The 12433-nt window shown below is 32.9% G+C and overlaps 2 protein-coding genes across 2 annotated transcripts; both read right to left on the reverse strand.

The window, feature by feature from the left end:
- Positions 1–21: 21 nt before the first annotated feature.
- On the reverse strand, positions 22–5789 carry LOC132055569 (golgin candidate 2). The gene is made up of 7 exons (XM_059447458.1): positions 5491–5789; positions 3827–5047; positions 1829–1939; positions 1627–1686; positions 951–1008; positions 427–470; positions 22–317 (listed from the first exon to the last, which is right to left on the reverse strand). Exons 1-7 carry the CDS (start codon positions 5542–5544, stop codon positions 168–170), a joined length of 1698 nt encoding a protein of 565 aa, XP_059303441.1. The 5' UTR covers positions 5545–5789; the 3' UTR covers positions 22–167.
- A 3016-nt stretch (positions 5790–8805) lies between these two features.
- Positions 8806–11549, reverse strand: LOC132055570 (ras-related protein RABA6b). Its single transcript, XM_059447459.1, has 2 exons — positions 11168–11549; positions 8806–9329 (listed from the first exon to the last, which is right to left on the reverse strand). Exons 1-2 carry the CDS (start codon positions 11386–11388, stop codon positions 8873–8875), a joined length of 678 nt encoding a protein of 225 aa, XP_059303442.1. The 5' UTR covers positions 11389–11549; the 3' UTR covers positions 8806–8872.
- Between the last annotated feature and the right edge of the window lie 884 nt (positions 11550–12433).

The following is a 12433-nucleotide window of genomic DNA, read 5'->3' on the forward strand; positions in this document are numbered from 1 at the left end:
TCACAAAGTAGACATATTTTCTGGGCCAAAACCCAAATAGTACTGTTGTTCTTGTTCTAACAATTAAATGTGCTAACAGAAGTGCATGAAATAAAGATGGCATACACAATCCACTCAGATCTAGTGTTTCCAAAGATATTGTACTATTCGGCTCCTATATGGCTATATTAGCTCAAAAAGGTCCCGCAGAGAAGTAAATTTTGATTGTGCCAAAAGTTGGTTACCTTTTCCTGCAACAATCCCACTTTATCTGTTAAGAAACAGTGTTCTGCTTCAAGCATCTCCCTCTCCACTTCAATGCCTTTTGAAGCCACTAACTACAAATAATCATCAAAAAGAAAAGAATTAGAAGATAGGGAAAGGAAAACTTAGTTATCTTAGAGAAAGTAATCTGCTTAAAGACAAAGAAAAGCCGGCATTACTTACGTTAACACCACTTCCCCGTGTCCTAGATATCTTCCTTCTCAATTCTGCAAGACAAGAAGATTGTTAAAAAGCTTCAGTTATCTCTTTCTTGTGAAGAAAACCTATCTTCGCAAAAGAAAAACATTTTTACAAAAAAATTGTCAGTTTCAATTTTTTGTGTTTTCATTTTTTCCCACCAATGGATCTGATTCAAGAAATAGATGAACTGATCTACAGAAGCTGACTAGAAAACTGGCCTCCTGTCCTGTGAATCATTAAATCAACCAGCCACCTATATTGCAATGCAATTTGTACAATGTTGATGTCTCAAGCAGGAAATGCCACAAATTGACGTACTGTACCTTGCAGACTTTGACAACACAAGTTGTCTGAAATTCATATTATCACACATAACCAAAGATGTGTTTAATTTTTAAATGCACATCCAATACAAGTATGGGTAATGCATTTTTCCTGATTAGTGCGAAGTAAAAAATGTGACAAGATAACAACTTCTGACTCGGTCAAAGATACCAAAAGCAGACCTTCATAAGCCGCTTCTTTTAACTCAATTTGTTGGCGTAGTTCAGCAACCTGACTAACCTGAAGCATTAACATTAAACACTAGTGAATAAAATGCTTTTATTAACAGTTCTGATTCCTAAGCATATTCAATCAGAAATAGTAATCTCTGAAGTTGAAAAATTAATTGATTCATATTAAAAACCAAATTAGTAATACTTTCTTTAAGCTGCTTTGTTCTTTTAGAAAGAAAAAATAGGGGAGGAGTACGATATCAAGGTACAAATAACATATGAGGTCTTGGCTCACTTGCTCAAAACGACATATTGTCTTTCTAGGTGAGGCATGAACTCACTTATTTGTTCCTTCATTTATGTATGTCAGCAACAACCACTTTTTTTTTGGGACAAAATGTATTGGCAACAACCTGAAGTGACACCGCTGCATCCCCTCCCTCCCCGAAAGGAAATAAAAAAGAGAACATAGATACTCGACAGGACCAAGGTAGAGGGCTGCAAAACAAATCAGCTACAACTAAGGAGTTATAAATATTCTTTACTTATGAAACCACATCGCTGCAATGCTATTAACACCCAAAAAATGCGACAGAAAATGTGTTATAACTGTTTTCTTGTCGTAGAAGCAGAGTACAGCACGATTTCCAAATTCTGCTGAAACAAGTGTTAATATTTCATATACCTCTACTTCAAGATTCCGTTGAACAGCAGCGAGAGACCTTGCAAGTTCAGCATTTACAGTCTGCAAGAAATAGCTACAGTGTTAAATATTCATTTTCGAAGGGATGCTTTAGCCATAATATTTATGCAAGCCCTATCCTGCTTGCCCAACAACTGAACGTAAAACATGTACAAGCAGAATGGTTAAGCAGATTTCAAAGTACCTCAAGCTTTGCTAATCGTTTAAGAGTTTCCATTCTAGTACTATTATGTTTCCGTTTCTCCAACTCAACAGCTTCCATTGTTTCCATCATGTTCGTCTGTAACTCAGAAGCCTATAACAAAAGAAGTAGGCATAAGGATGGCAGTTGGCCATAACATTGAATTGTCTTATAATTCTATTTGTGACGAATGTAGGTGGACATACTAGGGAGAAGTACAACCAAGACTAAGAAACATCAGCCTTTCTGTGGACATTACAAAGGAAACTGATTTATGCACGGAAAGAGCAACTTAGTGATTGAAGATTTATTCTCAAAAGATTTACTACTAGCTAAGCCAGCGTGGAATAAGCAGAATAATTCTTTATTGTTCTTCTTTTCCAACTTTTATTTTAACAAGAACAACCAAAAAGTTGATGAAACAAGTTCTCAGGAGACTAGGGAAAACGTATGATCAGATCAATGCACAATATAAATGAAGTTCAGAACTTCAATCTGGTAATTGAAAGTGTTATGGGAAATGATCAAGAACACAACTAAATGTCTAAGCCTATCAAGTTAGTATGCCCATGTGGTTTGATTAAAAAATGGTCCAAATTTTACTTCAACACCAGAGACTTTTGTATCCCTTCCAGAAGAAAGTTAAAAGAAACCTATCAAAAATGGACAAATTTCCAGTCAAATTTATGTATAGAGGTTGACGCCTCTTCTGAAAGACTTTCTTGTGCCAAATGCACATTTTATCTTTAGCTCCAGAACAACAAACAGATTACTGCCATTACTTATTAAGAAAAAATGTTTATTGCTGCAAAGTCTGTATGATCTTGAGTCAGGAACTGCTTGCTCATGTGGTTGGGGGAGGTCAAATCCTTTCCTAGATAGCAAGCCAATTTTCTATTAAATAAAACTACAGAAAAGGGTCATATTTGCCCTTGTACTCTTAGAAATAAGCTACATTTGCCCTTTGTTATACTTTTTTGATATATTTGCCCTTTCCATCCTACTTTAGGGTCATATTTACCCTTGTCATCCAACATTAGGGTCATATTTACCCCTCATCAGTTAAATACAATGTCCCCACTTAAATTTTCCTACGTGGCACATTTGTTTCAAACTAAATCTACTCACTCATTTAAACTCTTCTAACCCATCCACACGACCCACTAAAATATTAAAACCCAAAAGTTTCATTGTTCATCCATGGTGGACTTTCATTCAACAGTAATAGACTATGTTTTGAACAATTAAAGGTCTAATATTCGAATTTACAGAAAACTGTTAATGGGTTGGTATTTGGTATTTCAGTATTGACAACTATATGTACTTCAACAATTGCACAAAAAACGTGTAATATCAACTAGATTTTCTAGACAGGATTTTCATGGTATATTCAAGTTGCCAAGTCATTGGCTGCATCACGGGTGAAAAGCTAAGAAATAATTTGTTTAGTCAATGCCTAAGTGGTCACCCACATCTTTTACATTTTCTGGTTTAAGTGAGAGTTGAATTTGCCCAAATCAAACATTACTAACACCCAAACTGCATATATCTAGAAATAATTGCACATCTTGAATGTTAAGATCTTTAATTGTTCAAAACATAGTCTATTACTACTGAGTATTGAATGAAAATCCATCATGGATAAACAATGAAACTTTTGGAATTTAATATTTTAGTGGGTCGGTGGGTCGGGCGGACGGGTTAAAAGAGCTTAAATGGGTGAGTAGATTTAGTTGGAAAATAAATGTGCCATGTAGGCGCAACATAGGAAAATTTAGGTGGAGACATTGAATTTAACTGATGAGGGATAACTATGACTCTAAAGTTGGATGACAAGGGTAAATCAAAAAAGTATAACGAAGGGCAAATATAGCTTATTTCTAAAAGTACAAGGGCAAATATAACCCTGTTCCGATAAAACTATGATTTCCAACACAAGTTAAAACCAGGAAAGTAAACTATTCCAAATAACAACAATAAACAGAAAGATCAAGTATTTACCTCTTGAACTTGTTGTTTGGCCCGCTCTTCAAGTATTTTTTCTAAGCTCTGTTTCTCCCCTTCCAATTTAGCAACCTTGTTCTCACGTTCTTTTATAGCTTCCATTGCTTTTGCAGCCGCTTTTTCAGCCAGGATCTGTTGCCTTCTTCTTCTCCTTTCTTCTCTTTCACGTTCACTTTCCGAGTCTGATGAAGATGTTGAATCTGTCTCAGAATCAGACTCTGCATTACTAGGTGAAGAAGAGCTCATCTTCAGAGAAGTCAAACTTGGAGAGTCCATTTTTGGTCTGTCAACCGTAGCCTTCACAGGCCTAATCCTCTGATTATCATCCAGCTGATTCTTTATGTCCAACTCCTTATCAAGAGTGGAAGACCCAGGTACAATGCCAAGGCTCTTATCTTCAGAACGACTATTCACTAGAGACTTCTCTACGTCCTTAAGAACCTCCAAACCTTCATTCTTTACTTCAATTTGTTCATCCTTATTTCCACGGAAGGACTTCACATCCTCGTGTTTCCGATGACGGTCCCCTTTTCCCAAACCTTCCCCATCACTTTTGAGTTCAACATTTGAAGTTCTAGCTTTTCTGTCTAACCTTCTACTGTTTACCTCATTCTCTGAATGAATATTTGATCCTTTAACACTCTTAACAACCTTTTGAGGTTTCTGGCTCTGTTTCCCTCCTACAGCTGGCAAATTTGACCCGGAGCCCAAACTCTTTTGCTTTCTACCATCATTCCGACCACTACGGGTACTTCCCACTCCATTACTACCAGTAGTCGCCCCAGCAGTGGAACTCGGTGCACTTAGCAATTCAGTCCAATCATTATCAGTAAGCGCATTGGTAGTGGACTTGGGGCTCGAATCTATTGGCGTCGCAGCTCCCTTATGTACCGAATCTATTGGCGTCACAGCTCCCTTATGTACCGAATCTATTGGCGTCACAGCTCCCTTATGTACCGAATCTATTGGCATCACAGTTTCCTTATGTACCTTATAACTATTATTCCTGCCAAAGCTATTGCTCTTATCCAGGCTAATAGAAGATGAATTACGATCATATTTGGATTTCTGGATTAAATCATTTGTTTCGAGGCTTTTCTTCTTGAACTGGTCCTTAAGTGGCTTGTTTTCATTCGTTTTGGCTATGTTTTCGCGATCTATATCATCAGATAGCTGCTTCTCACTCTTACGAAGTGAATCAGCTGCTTGTTGATCTATCTGAACCACTCGAACATATATTTAGGGAAAATCAATTAGATAAGTACCAAGTAGTAGTAAGTAATACTAGAGCAAAAATGTAGAATTAATTTCAATAAATCCCTAAGAAACATATAATCAATGAGTGAATCCCCTGCTTGTTGATCCATCTGAACCACTCGAATAATAAACATGAGGGAAACGCAATTAGATAACTCCTACAGTAAATACTAAGTTATACTCGCAAAAATTATCAAATTAAGTTGACTAAATTCCTAATACAAATGCAATATTTCATGGATGGAAAAAGAGGAAAGGAGATTTTTCGGTGAAAATCAATTAGAAATCTACTAAGTTATACTGGTAAAATTGAGCGCAAACATATCAAAATTAATTTCACAAAATCTATAAGAAAAGAAACATAAGCAATTTATTCATAAGATGAAGGACGGAAAAGAAGGAACCTGATGAAGGAGGTTTTCGGCGACTTTGAGCTTGGAAGAGATCCAGTGAGCCATGGCCGTTGGATTAGTGTTTAGATCAGAACACAGTGTATTGCTATGTGTACAACTGAAGCATTGTTAGAAGAAATTTGATTTCAGTTAAAGGGGAAAATGCGGCCCGTTTGGTAACCACTTCTTCACGAGTCGAATTCTTCCCGGTCCAAACTTAGGGGCAAACTTGAAGATTTAGATTGAAAACTTGGGGAATAATATTTTATGGATTTATTATTTAGGGAACAACCAATGTTGTTGAGTGCTCTCTTTCCTCAAATTTCTTATTTTCACCTCGTAATAAATCTCCTGGTTTTAGAATTTGGAAATTGAACTTTACAGTTGTTTTTATATTTAATAAATCGTTAAATCCATATATCACAAATTAATTATCCTACTTTTTATTTTGAATCGTCCTAATTTTATGTTTACTTTCCTAAAATAATAGATGTATCTTTACAATTTCAAAAAACAAAAAAAAAAAGGTATACCATTAGCATGTATTTTATGTAAATGTACTTGTAATTAATTCGTTTTTGCATTTCCTGTCTTAATAGTCATGTCAAAATCAAATGAGAAACCCGAATTGATGTTTTTTTTTTTGTCATATATGTATTGGGTAAAATCCGTATCTACCTACTCAGGCCATATCAAGAAATCTCGATCAGTGCGCTATGGCAGAGAAGCACGTGGAGGTACAGTTAGGTCACATGTAGAGAGTAACACATCTCTTACTTTTTTCTCTCAAGAACAATAAATCCGACCAATTACTTTTGTGAACATATTTATCTTGTTTGATTTATTATTTTTTATGTTTGGTTCTTTCAATCTAACTCTTGTAATCAAGAAAACTTACTCGAACGGAGAGTTTTTGGAATTGGATTCGACCCACTTGTCTTCAAACCCTTGAAATACAATCTAATTGATTATCTGTTTTCACACGAAAACAATATGGTTTAATCATAACATTGAATTTGTTAGAGAAGTTATAGATTTCTTCTAGTTATTTTTACTATTATAAATAGCAGTTCTGGACTAATTCTTGAAAGAGACATAAATATTTTAGAGATTAATGAGAACTATCGAAAGACTTCATAGGACACATCATTGAACCAATCAGATAGCATTAATAGGAGTCGGAGTTTTAAATGGCATAAATTTGCAGGCCAAAATGGTATGCCTTTTTTTTTTCAAACCAAAATGGGTATTTCGTTGGATAACCAACGAAATACCCGCATCTTACTGTTCATGCCCGAATTATTTCAGTCAAAATTTTTTTTTTTTTTTTTAATTTTGGTGCATTTCGTGAAATGCTGAACGAAATGGCATTAAAATTTTTTTTTTTTTTTAATTTCGGATATATATATGTAAAAATAAAAATATTTTTGGCCTATTTCGTTGGACTACCAACGAAATAGGACAAAATTTTTTTTTTTTTAATTTCGTTTTTGTTAGCCAAATTGTTAGCCAAATAAAAAAAAAAAAAATATATATATGCTTCAAGGGAAAGTATTTTAGTTGTGTTTAAGTAAAAGTACGTGTGTGTTTAAGTAAAAGTCTATGGGAGGAGAGCGGACTTTTAGTTATTCATATGTAACCATACATATTGCAGAGCACATTCCATCTCATCTTTGTAACACATCTCTTACTTTTTTTCTCTCAAGAACAATAAATCCAGGCATATCGATTACTTTTTTTATGGGACACGCTTTTAGCTTGTGAACATATTTATATATATGCTGAGAAAATACTATCAAAAGAAACTTGTTTGATTTATTATTTTTTATGTTTGGTTAAATAAAAGTTTTTAGTTAATCTAACTTCATATTGCGGACAATATATATTTCATTATCAGTAAAATATATTTTTACTCGAATATATATCTTTTTTAACATTTTCCCGTTTTCTTCTTTTGGATAAGTTTTTAATGCCTTAGAAAGTGGAATCCTAGAAATGACGTATATATATAAAGTACAAAAATTGGTTAGATTCGGGCATACTTTATGCCCATCTCTCTTGTCAATTTCAAAGTTACTTCATGTGTTTACAATATTTCAATCTTTATATATGTGGAGATTGGATACAACAAAAATATATATATTCATCCTATTTCATTGGCTAATACAATATATATATAGTTTGTCCGCATTGATTATCTGTTGTTTTCACACGAAAACAATATGGTTTAATCATAACATTGAATTTGTTAGAGATAGTTATAGATTTCTTCTAGTTATTTTTACTATTATAAATAGCAGTATCTGGACTAATTCTTGAAAGAGACATAAATATTTTAGAGATTAATGAGAACTATCGAAAGACTTCATAGGACACATCATTGAACCAATCAGATAGCATTAATAGAATACCTCTCTCCTTTCATTGTTATACTTTCTCCATCCATTTCATCTCACGTTACTTTCTTTTTAAATTGTGATTTGAAATCAAATAAGTATAACTGCTTATTTTTTATTAGTTATTTACTTATTTATATTAGTCCTTTTACTTAATTATTTTTCTATATGACCATATATATCTTATCTAGTTCATCAGATCAAAGACTAATTGTTCGGTCTATCCAATAGTTTATTTTTCTTTGTGCATACAATTTTTTGGTCACATCATGTATCTCGTGATGTATATTCTAGTAATCTAGAGCATATAAACTGTGGGTACGTTATGGTTCCACATTTTTTTTCTATTCAAATGTAGTTGGTACCAAATATTTTTTACGAAAAGAATTTTATATAGACGAAAGGTAACCAATAACATTGACCAATCTTTAAGACATTGATTCATTTTAGAATTACTCCTTTGATACTAACATTTGCTACTACTTTTTTAGCTTGATTAAAAATGACATATAGTTAGAAGTGAATCTAGAATGTAAACATTTTACGTGTCTTGAATTCTAGACAATGACTTCAAGCTTTAATAATTGAAATTTAAATTTAATTTATATGTATTTGATGAATCTTTAATGATTTAGGTCAAAAGCTTCTGAGTTCTACCTAGGCTATACCCATCCCTGTAGCCACATACATATATATAGACAAAGTCCCACTTGCTATAGTCGATAGTAAGTCGAGACAAGAAGGAAAATAAAATCAAATTTGACACTTAAATCTAATGTGTCTAGCATACAATACGTTTCCATAATAAAACAACACTACTTTTCATGGAGGACGCTGCTGTGTATCATAAAAAATTCCCAAAGCTAAGGAACAAAAGAAAATTAGTTAACAAGATCCAATATCAGATAGAAATCAAAGCAACAACCACAAGTAATTAAAATGTGATCCCTTTTTTTCTCCAACTATATAATATGTCAAAGAAATTACAATTAGTAAATTCAGTATAAACAACAATTAGCATTTTGTTTAGTAGCCGTTACTTCATTATCCATCATGTTAATGATTTCTAATTTTTTCCCTTCCTGAAGTGACTTTGGTGTAGTTGCTTCATTCAACTTTGCTTCCAGGCTCTTTTGGCTCATAATTTCATGAATTTTTGTGATCATTGAAAGGAATGCTTCTTCCACATTCAAATTCTCCATTGCTGATGTTTCCAAAAAAGATAATCCTTCTAATTGTGCAAGGCTTTGCCCATCTTCAACATTCACTTCTCTTGCAGAATAGGCCAAATCAGATTTGTTACCAACAAGAACAATTACCATGTCTGAGCTGCCATATTCCCTAAGCTCGTGTAACCATCTTTTTAGATTTTCAAATGTAGCCCTTCTTGTTATGTCATAGACGAGTAAAGCACCAAGTGCTCCACGATAATATGAACTTGTTATGGCTCTAAACCTGAGAAAAGGAACAATATTTATGTTGAGGATTAGCAAACTATATTGGCAGTGCAAATAAAATCGATCTCACATTGGTAGTTAATTAAGAATATTGAAACTTTTACATAAAGCATGAGTGGATCGAATATTCTTAACGGTGTGAGATTTTTTGAGAAGAACAGTGCGAGCTCGCAATATCACACCTGAGGGCTGAGACTATATTTTGGCTGGCTTAGGCGCTTAGCCACATTCTATGTATTGCCCTGATTATTTACCCATATGATTTAGGCAAATGTCCTTGAGATGGTCACTAATAGATTTTATACCTTTTTATTTATACCTTTTTTAAAAGTTGTGAAAACATTGCCTTTGGAGGATTGTATTAAGACTCGGGTGTGATATTTGCTCATATATTGTTTAAATTTACAAACAAAACATTAAAGTACTATCATTTAAAACTTACAATAACTTATAAAATTTTAGAACATGATTAAAATTTTCTTATAAAATTTTAAGTTTGTTCCAAAAAATCTTTGGACTGTGGTCTGAAAGTCCATAAGAAAAAAAAAAAAGTTATTTACTAAACAACTCCTAAAACAGGACAACTGACGACGAAGATTTCACCATTTACGCACACACCTATACACCATATGTTTTATTTTATTCATTTTTTGTAGACGCTATACATCAAAGTGTATTTATGAATCTAAACAATTAAAGACGAGAAGAAAAAGAAGATTAGTACTGGATATTCATGTCTAAATATTGAAACTTTGAGATCACATTGTTTTTTTTTTTTTAATATACTTTTAAGCTAAAAGTTCAAGATTCCACCATGAACTAAAAATATTTAAGAAAACTAATACTCCTAATAAAGTATTGACAACGCATTGCATTATCATCTGCCTTTTGTGATATTGCTCTTTGCTTTTCTATTATCATTACTATTATTGTTATTTTCCTACTTAATTATTGAAGAATGGATATATACCTGAAACAATTATAAAACGCCAAGTTGGCGTAATGGATAGCGAACAGCAATATCGTTCCTTTTTTTTTTTTTTTTTTTCGACAAAAAAAAAAAGAGAGAGAAAGAAATTGAACATGAATCGATTTCATTGATTTTATATATACATTTTAGTCAAATTTATCGATCATGCCAACAAAGTTGTGAGCTGGTATGGGTACTTTTTTAGACTTTTATAGAGGCGTGTAGATGAGGTTCATAGATTAATTAGACCGGTTTGGACCGATGTTGAGATATCATTTAGCCCTTCAATCAATTGCAAACTCTCCTTGCAATTACCAACTCTTCTCTCTCAATTTCATTTTTGCAGGTATTTTATATATGGTACTCTCACAACTAAGACCAAACTTTTCATCCATTAATATTTTGGTAATACTAAAAAAAAAAGGTCTCGAGATATTCTTGTAGTATTAACCTAATTCTATAGAGAGTCTAAGCATATCTATGATATCTTTGTTTGGACGAATACTTTTTTGTTGTTATAGCGAAATACTGATGTAGAATATATATATATAACAATTAGTTTCAATGAAAACTTGGCCGTTATAGTAAAATATTGTTATAGAAAAGTCTGATTGTAGTACGTCAGACTTAAGACTACCGCAACAAAGCCAAGATTTCCCAAAAAGAGAAATAAGAGTTTCTAAAGTGAGAATCCTAAGACTTACCCAAAACTTACACTAATCAATAGTTATGATCATAATAGAAACACGCATAAAGTGTCCAAACCATTGTGTTTTAAGACTTTGTTTAAGAATGAAAGATGATTGTTGAAGAGAGAAGGATAATAATAAAGAATATTAAAAAAAAAAAAAAAAAAAGTTGGGTACCTTTCTTGTCCAGCAGTATCCCATATTTGAGCCTTGATGAGCTTATCACCAACTCTAATATTTCTGTAAGCAAATTCCACTCCTATGGTAGGCTTAGAATCCAGCTGAAATTGATCTCTAGCAAATCTTGATAAAAGGTTTGATTTTCCCACAGCTGAATCTCCTATAAGAACTGCCTTGAATAAATAATCACACTCTTCGTCAAAATCTCCCATACTCATAAGAATTAATTAGTATAGGAACACTAAAAATATAAAATACAAAAGATTAACAAGAAAGAAAGAGGAAATAAGAGGAGAAGAATAAGAAGGAGAAGGAAGCAGGTATGGGTTCATGTCATAGTCACACACACATAAATGTGAAACCAAAGCCATGAGGACTCCTTTGGAAATAGCCAGGAGAAAAACAGGCAATGAGTGTGTACCATGTGATACCCTTTTGATAATGACATTATGGAGGTTCTTTGATTAATAATTATGTCTTTCTAATCCTATTAATTATTTTTCATTAATTCAATTATTTTCTCAAACAAGGATATGGAAAGGCACAGTAAATTTGGAGTTTAATTTGTATACACTTAGGTATAAAAGAATTTGTACACTATCAAATCACCGAAAAGATAATTGCAAATAAATTAACAATATAAAAAGTAATAATTTAATTTATTTTGTTTGGTTTTAAACTCAATATCTGGTATCCGCTTTGACATCCTGACTAATTAGAATCTGAATTTGCGTTGTGTGAGACTCATTAAAGAAAAATTACTCATTAAATGGCATATTATTTGCTATATAAAATTACTCATTAAATGGCATATTATTTGCTATATCAAGTTACAATATATTGACAGTGTAAAATTTACACGTTCAATGTATACAGGTTAATCCTCGCACTTATTAGGCGACATCCACTTAATTTGTAGTGCTAACCAGAACACTGGTTACTTTTGCAGTGACCAAACAAATTGATCCATATGTAATATTTTTTTTTTCCATATTTTTTATTTGTGAATAATTGCTTGTTCTCATGCTTCATGATTGGGGATTCCTCAATCTCTTCCTCACCCTCAAATTAGCAGTGGGCCAAGTGGGGGTGGGAGTGGGGCTAAAAGTAATGTGATTATCCACCTATAGTTAGAGCCTAGAGGCATCTTAAGAATAAAGTAAGAAAATGAATAATCATTCCTAATCCTTTTCTTTTAGAAGGAAAAAAAAATGAATTCTTAATTAAAAGGATTTTGACCTAACTGTTAGTAATGAACTCAAT

Source organism: Lycium ferocissimum, chromosome 5 (assembly GCF_029784015.1).
Source record: "Lycium ferocissimum isolate CSIRO_LF1 chromosome 5, AGI_CSIRO_Lferr_CH_V1, whole genome shotgun sequence".
Lineage (NCBI taxonomy): Eukaryota > Viridiplantae > Streptophyta > Magnoliopsida > Solanales > Solanaceae > Lycium > Lycium ferocissimum.

Bases quoted from the DNA above. Each gene is read 5' to 3' on its own strand.
- LOC132055570 (XM_059447459.1), bottom strand. From the start codon at position 11,388: ATGAGTATGGGAGATTTTGACGAAGAGTGTGATTATTTATTCAAGGCA. The intron at 9,330-11,167 runs GTACCCAACTTT...TCCTTTTCTCAG, and splicing joins GATACTGCTGGACAAGAAAG to GTTTAGAGCCATAACAAGTT.
- LOC132055569 (XM_059447458.1), bottom strand. From the start codon at position 5,544: ATGGCTCACTGGATCTCTTCCAAGCTCAAAGTCGCCGAAAACCTCCTT. The intron at 1,009-1,626 runs GTATATGAAATA...TTAATGCTTCAG, and splicing joins AACGGAATCTTGAAGTAGAG to GTTAGTCAGGTTGCTGAACT. The intron at 318-426 runs GTAAGTAATGCC...GATTATTTGTAG, and splicing joins CACGGGGAAGTGGTGTTAAC to TTAGTGGCTTCAAAAGGCAT.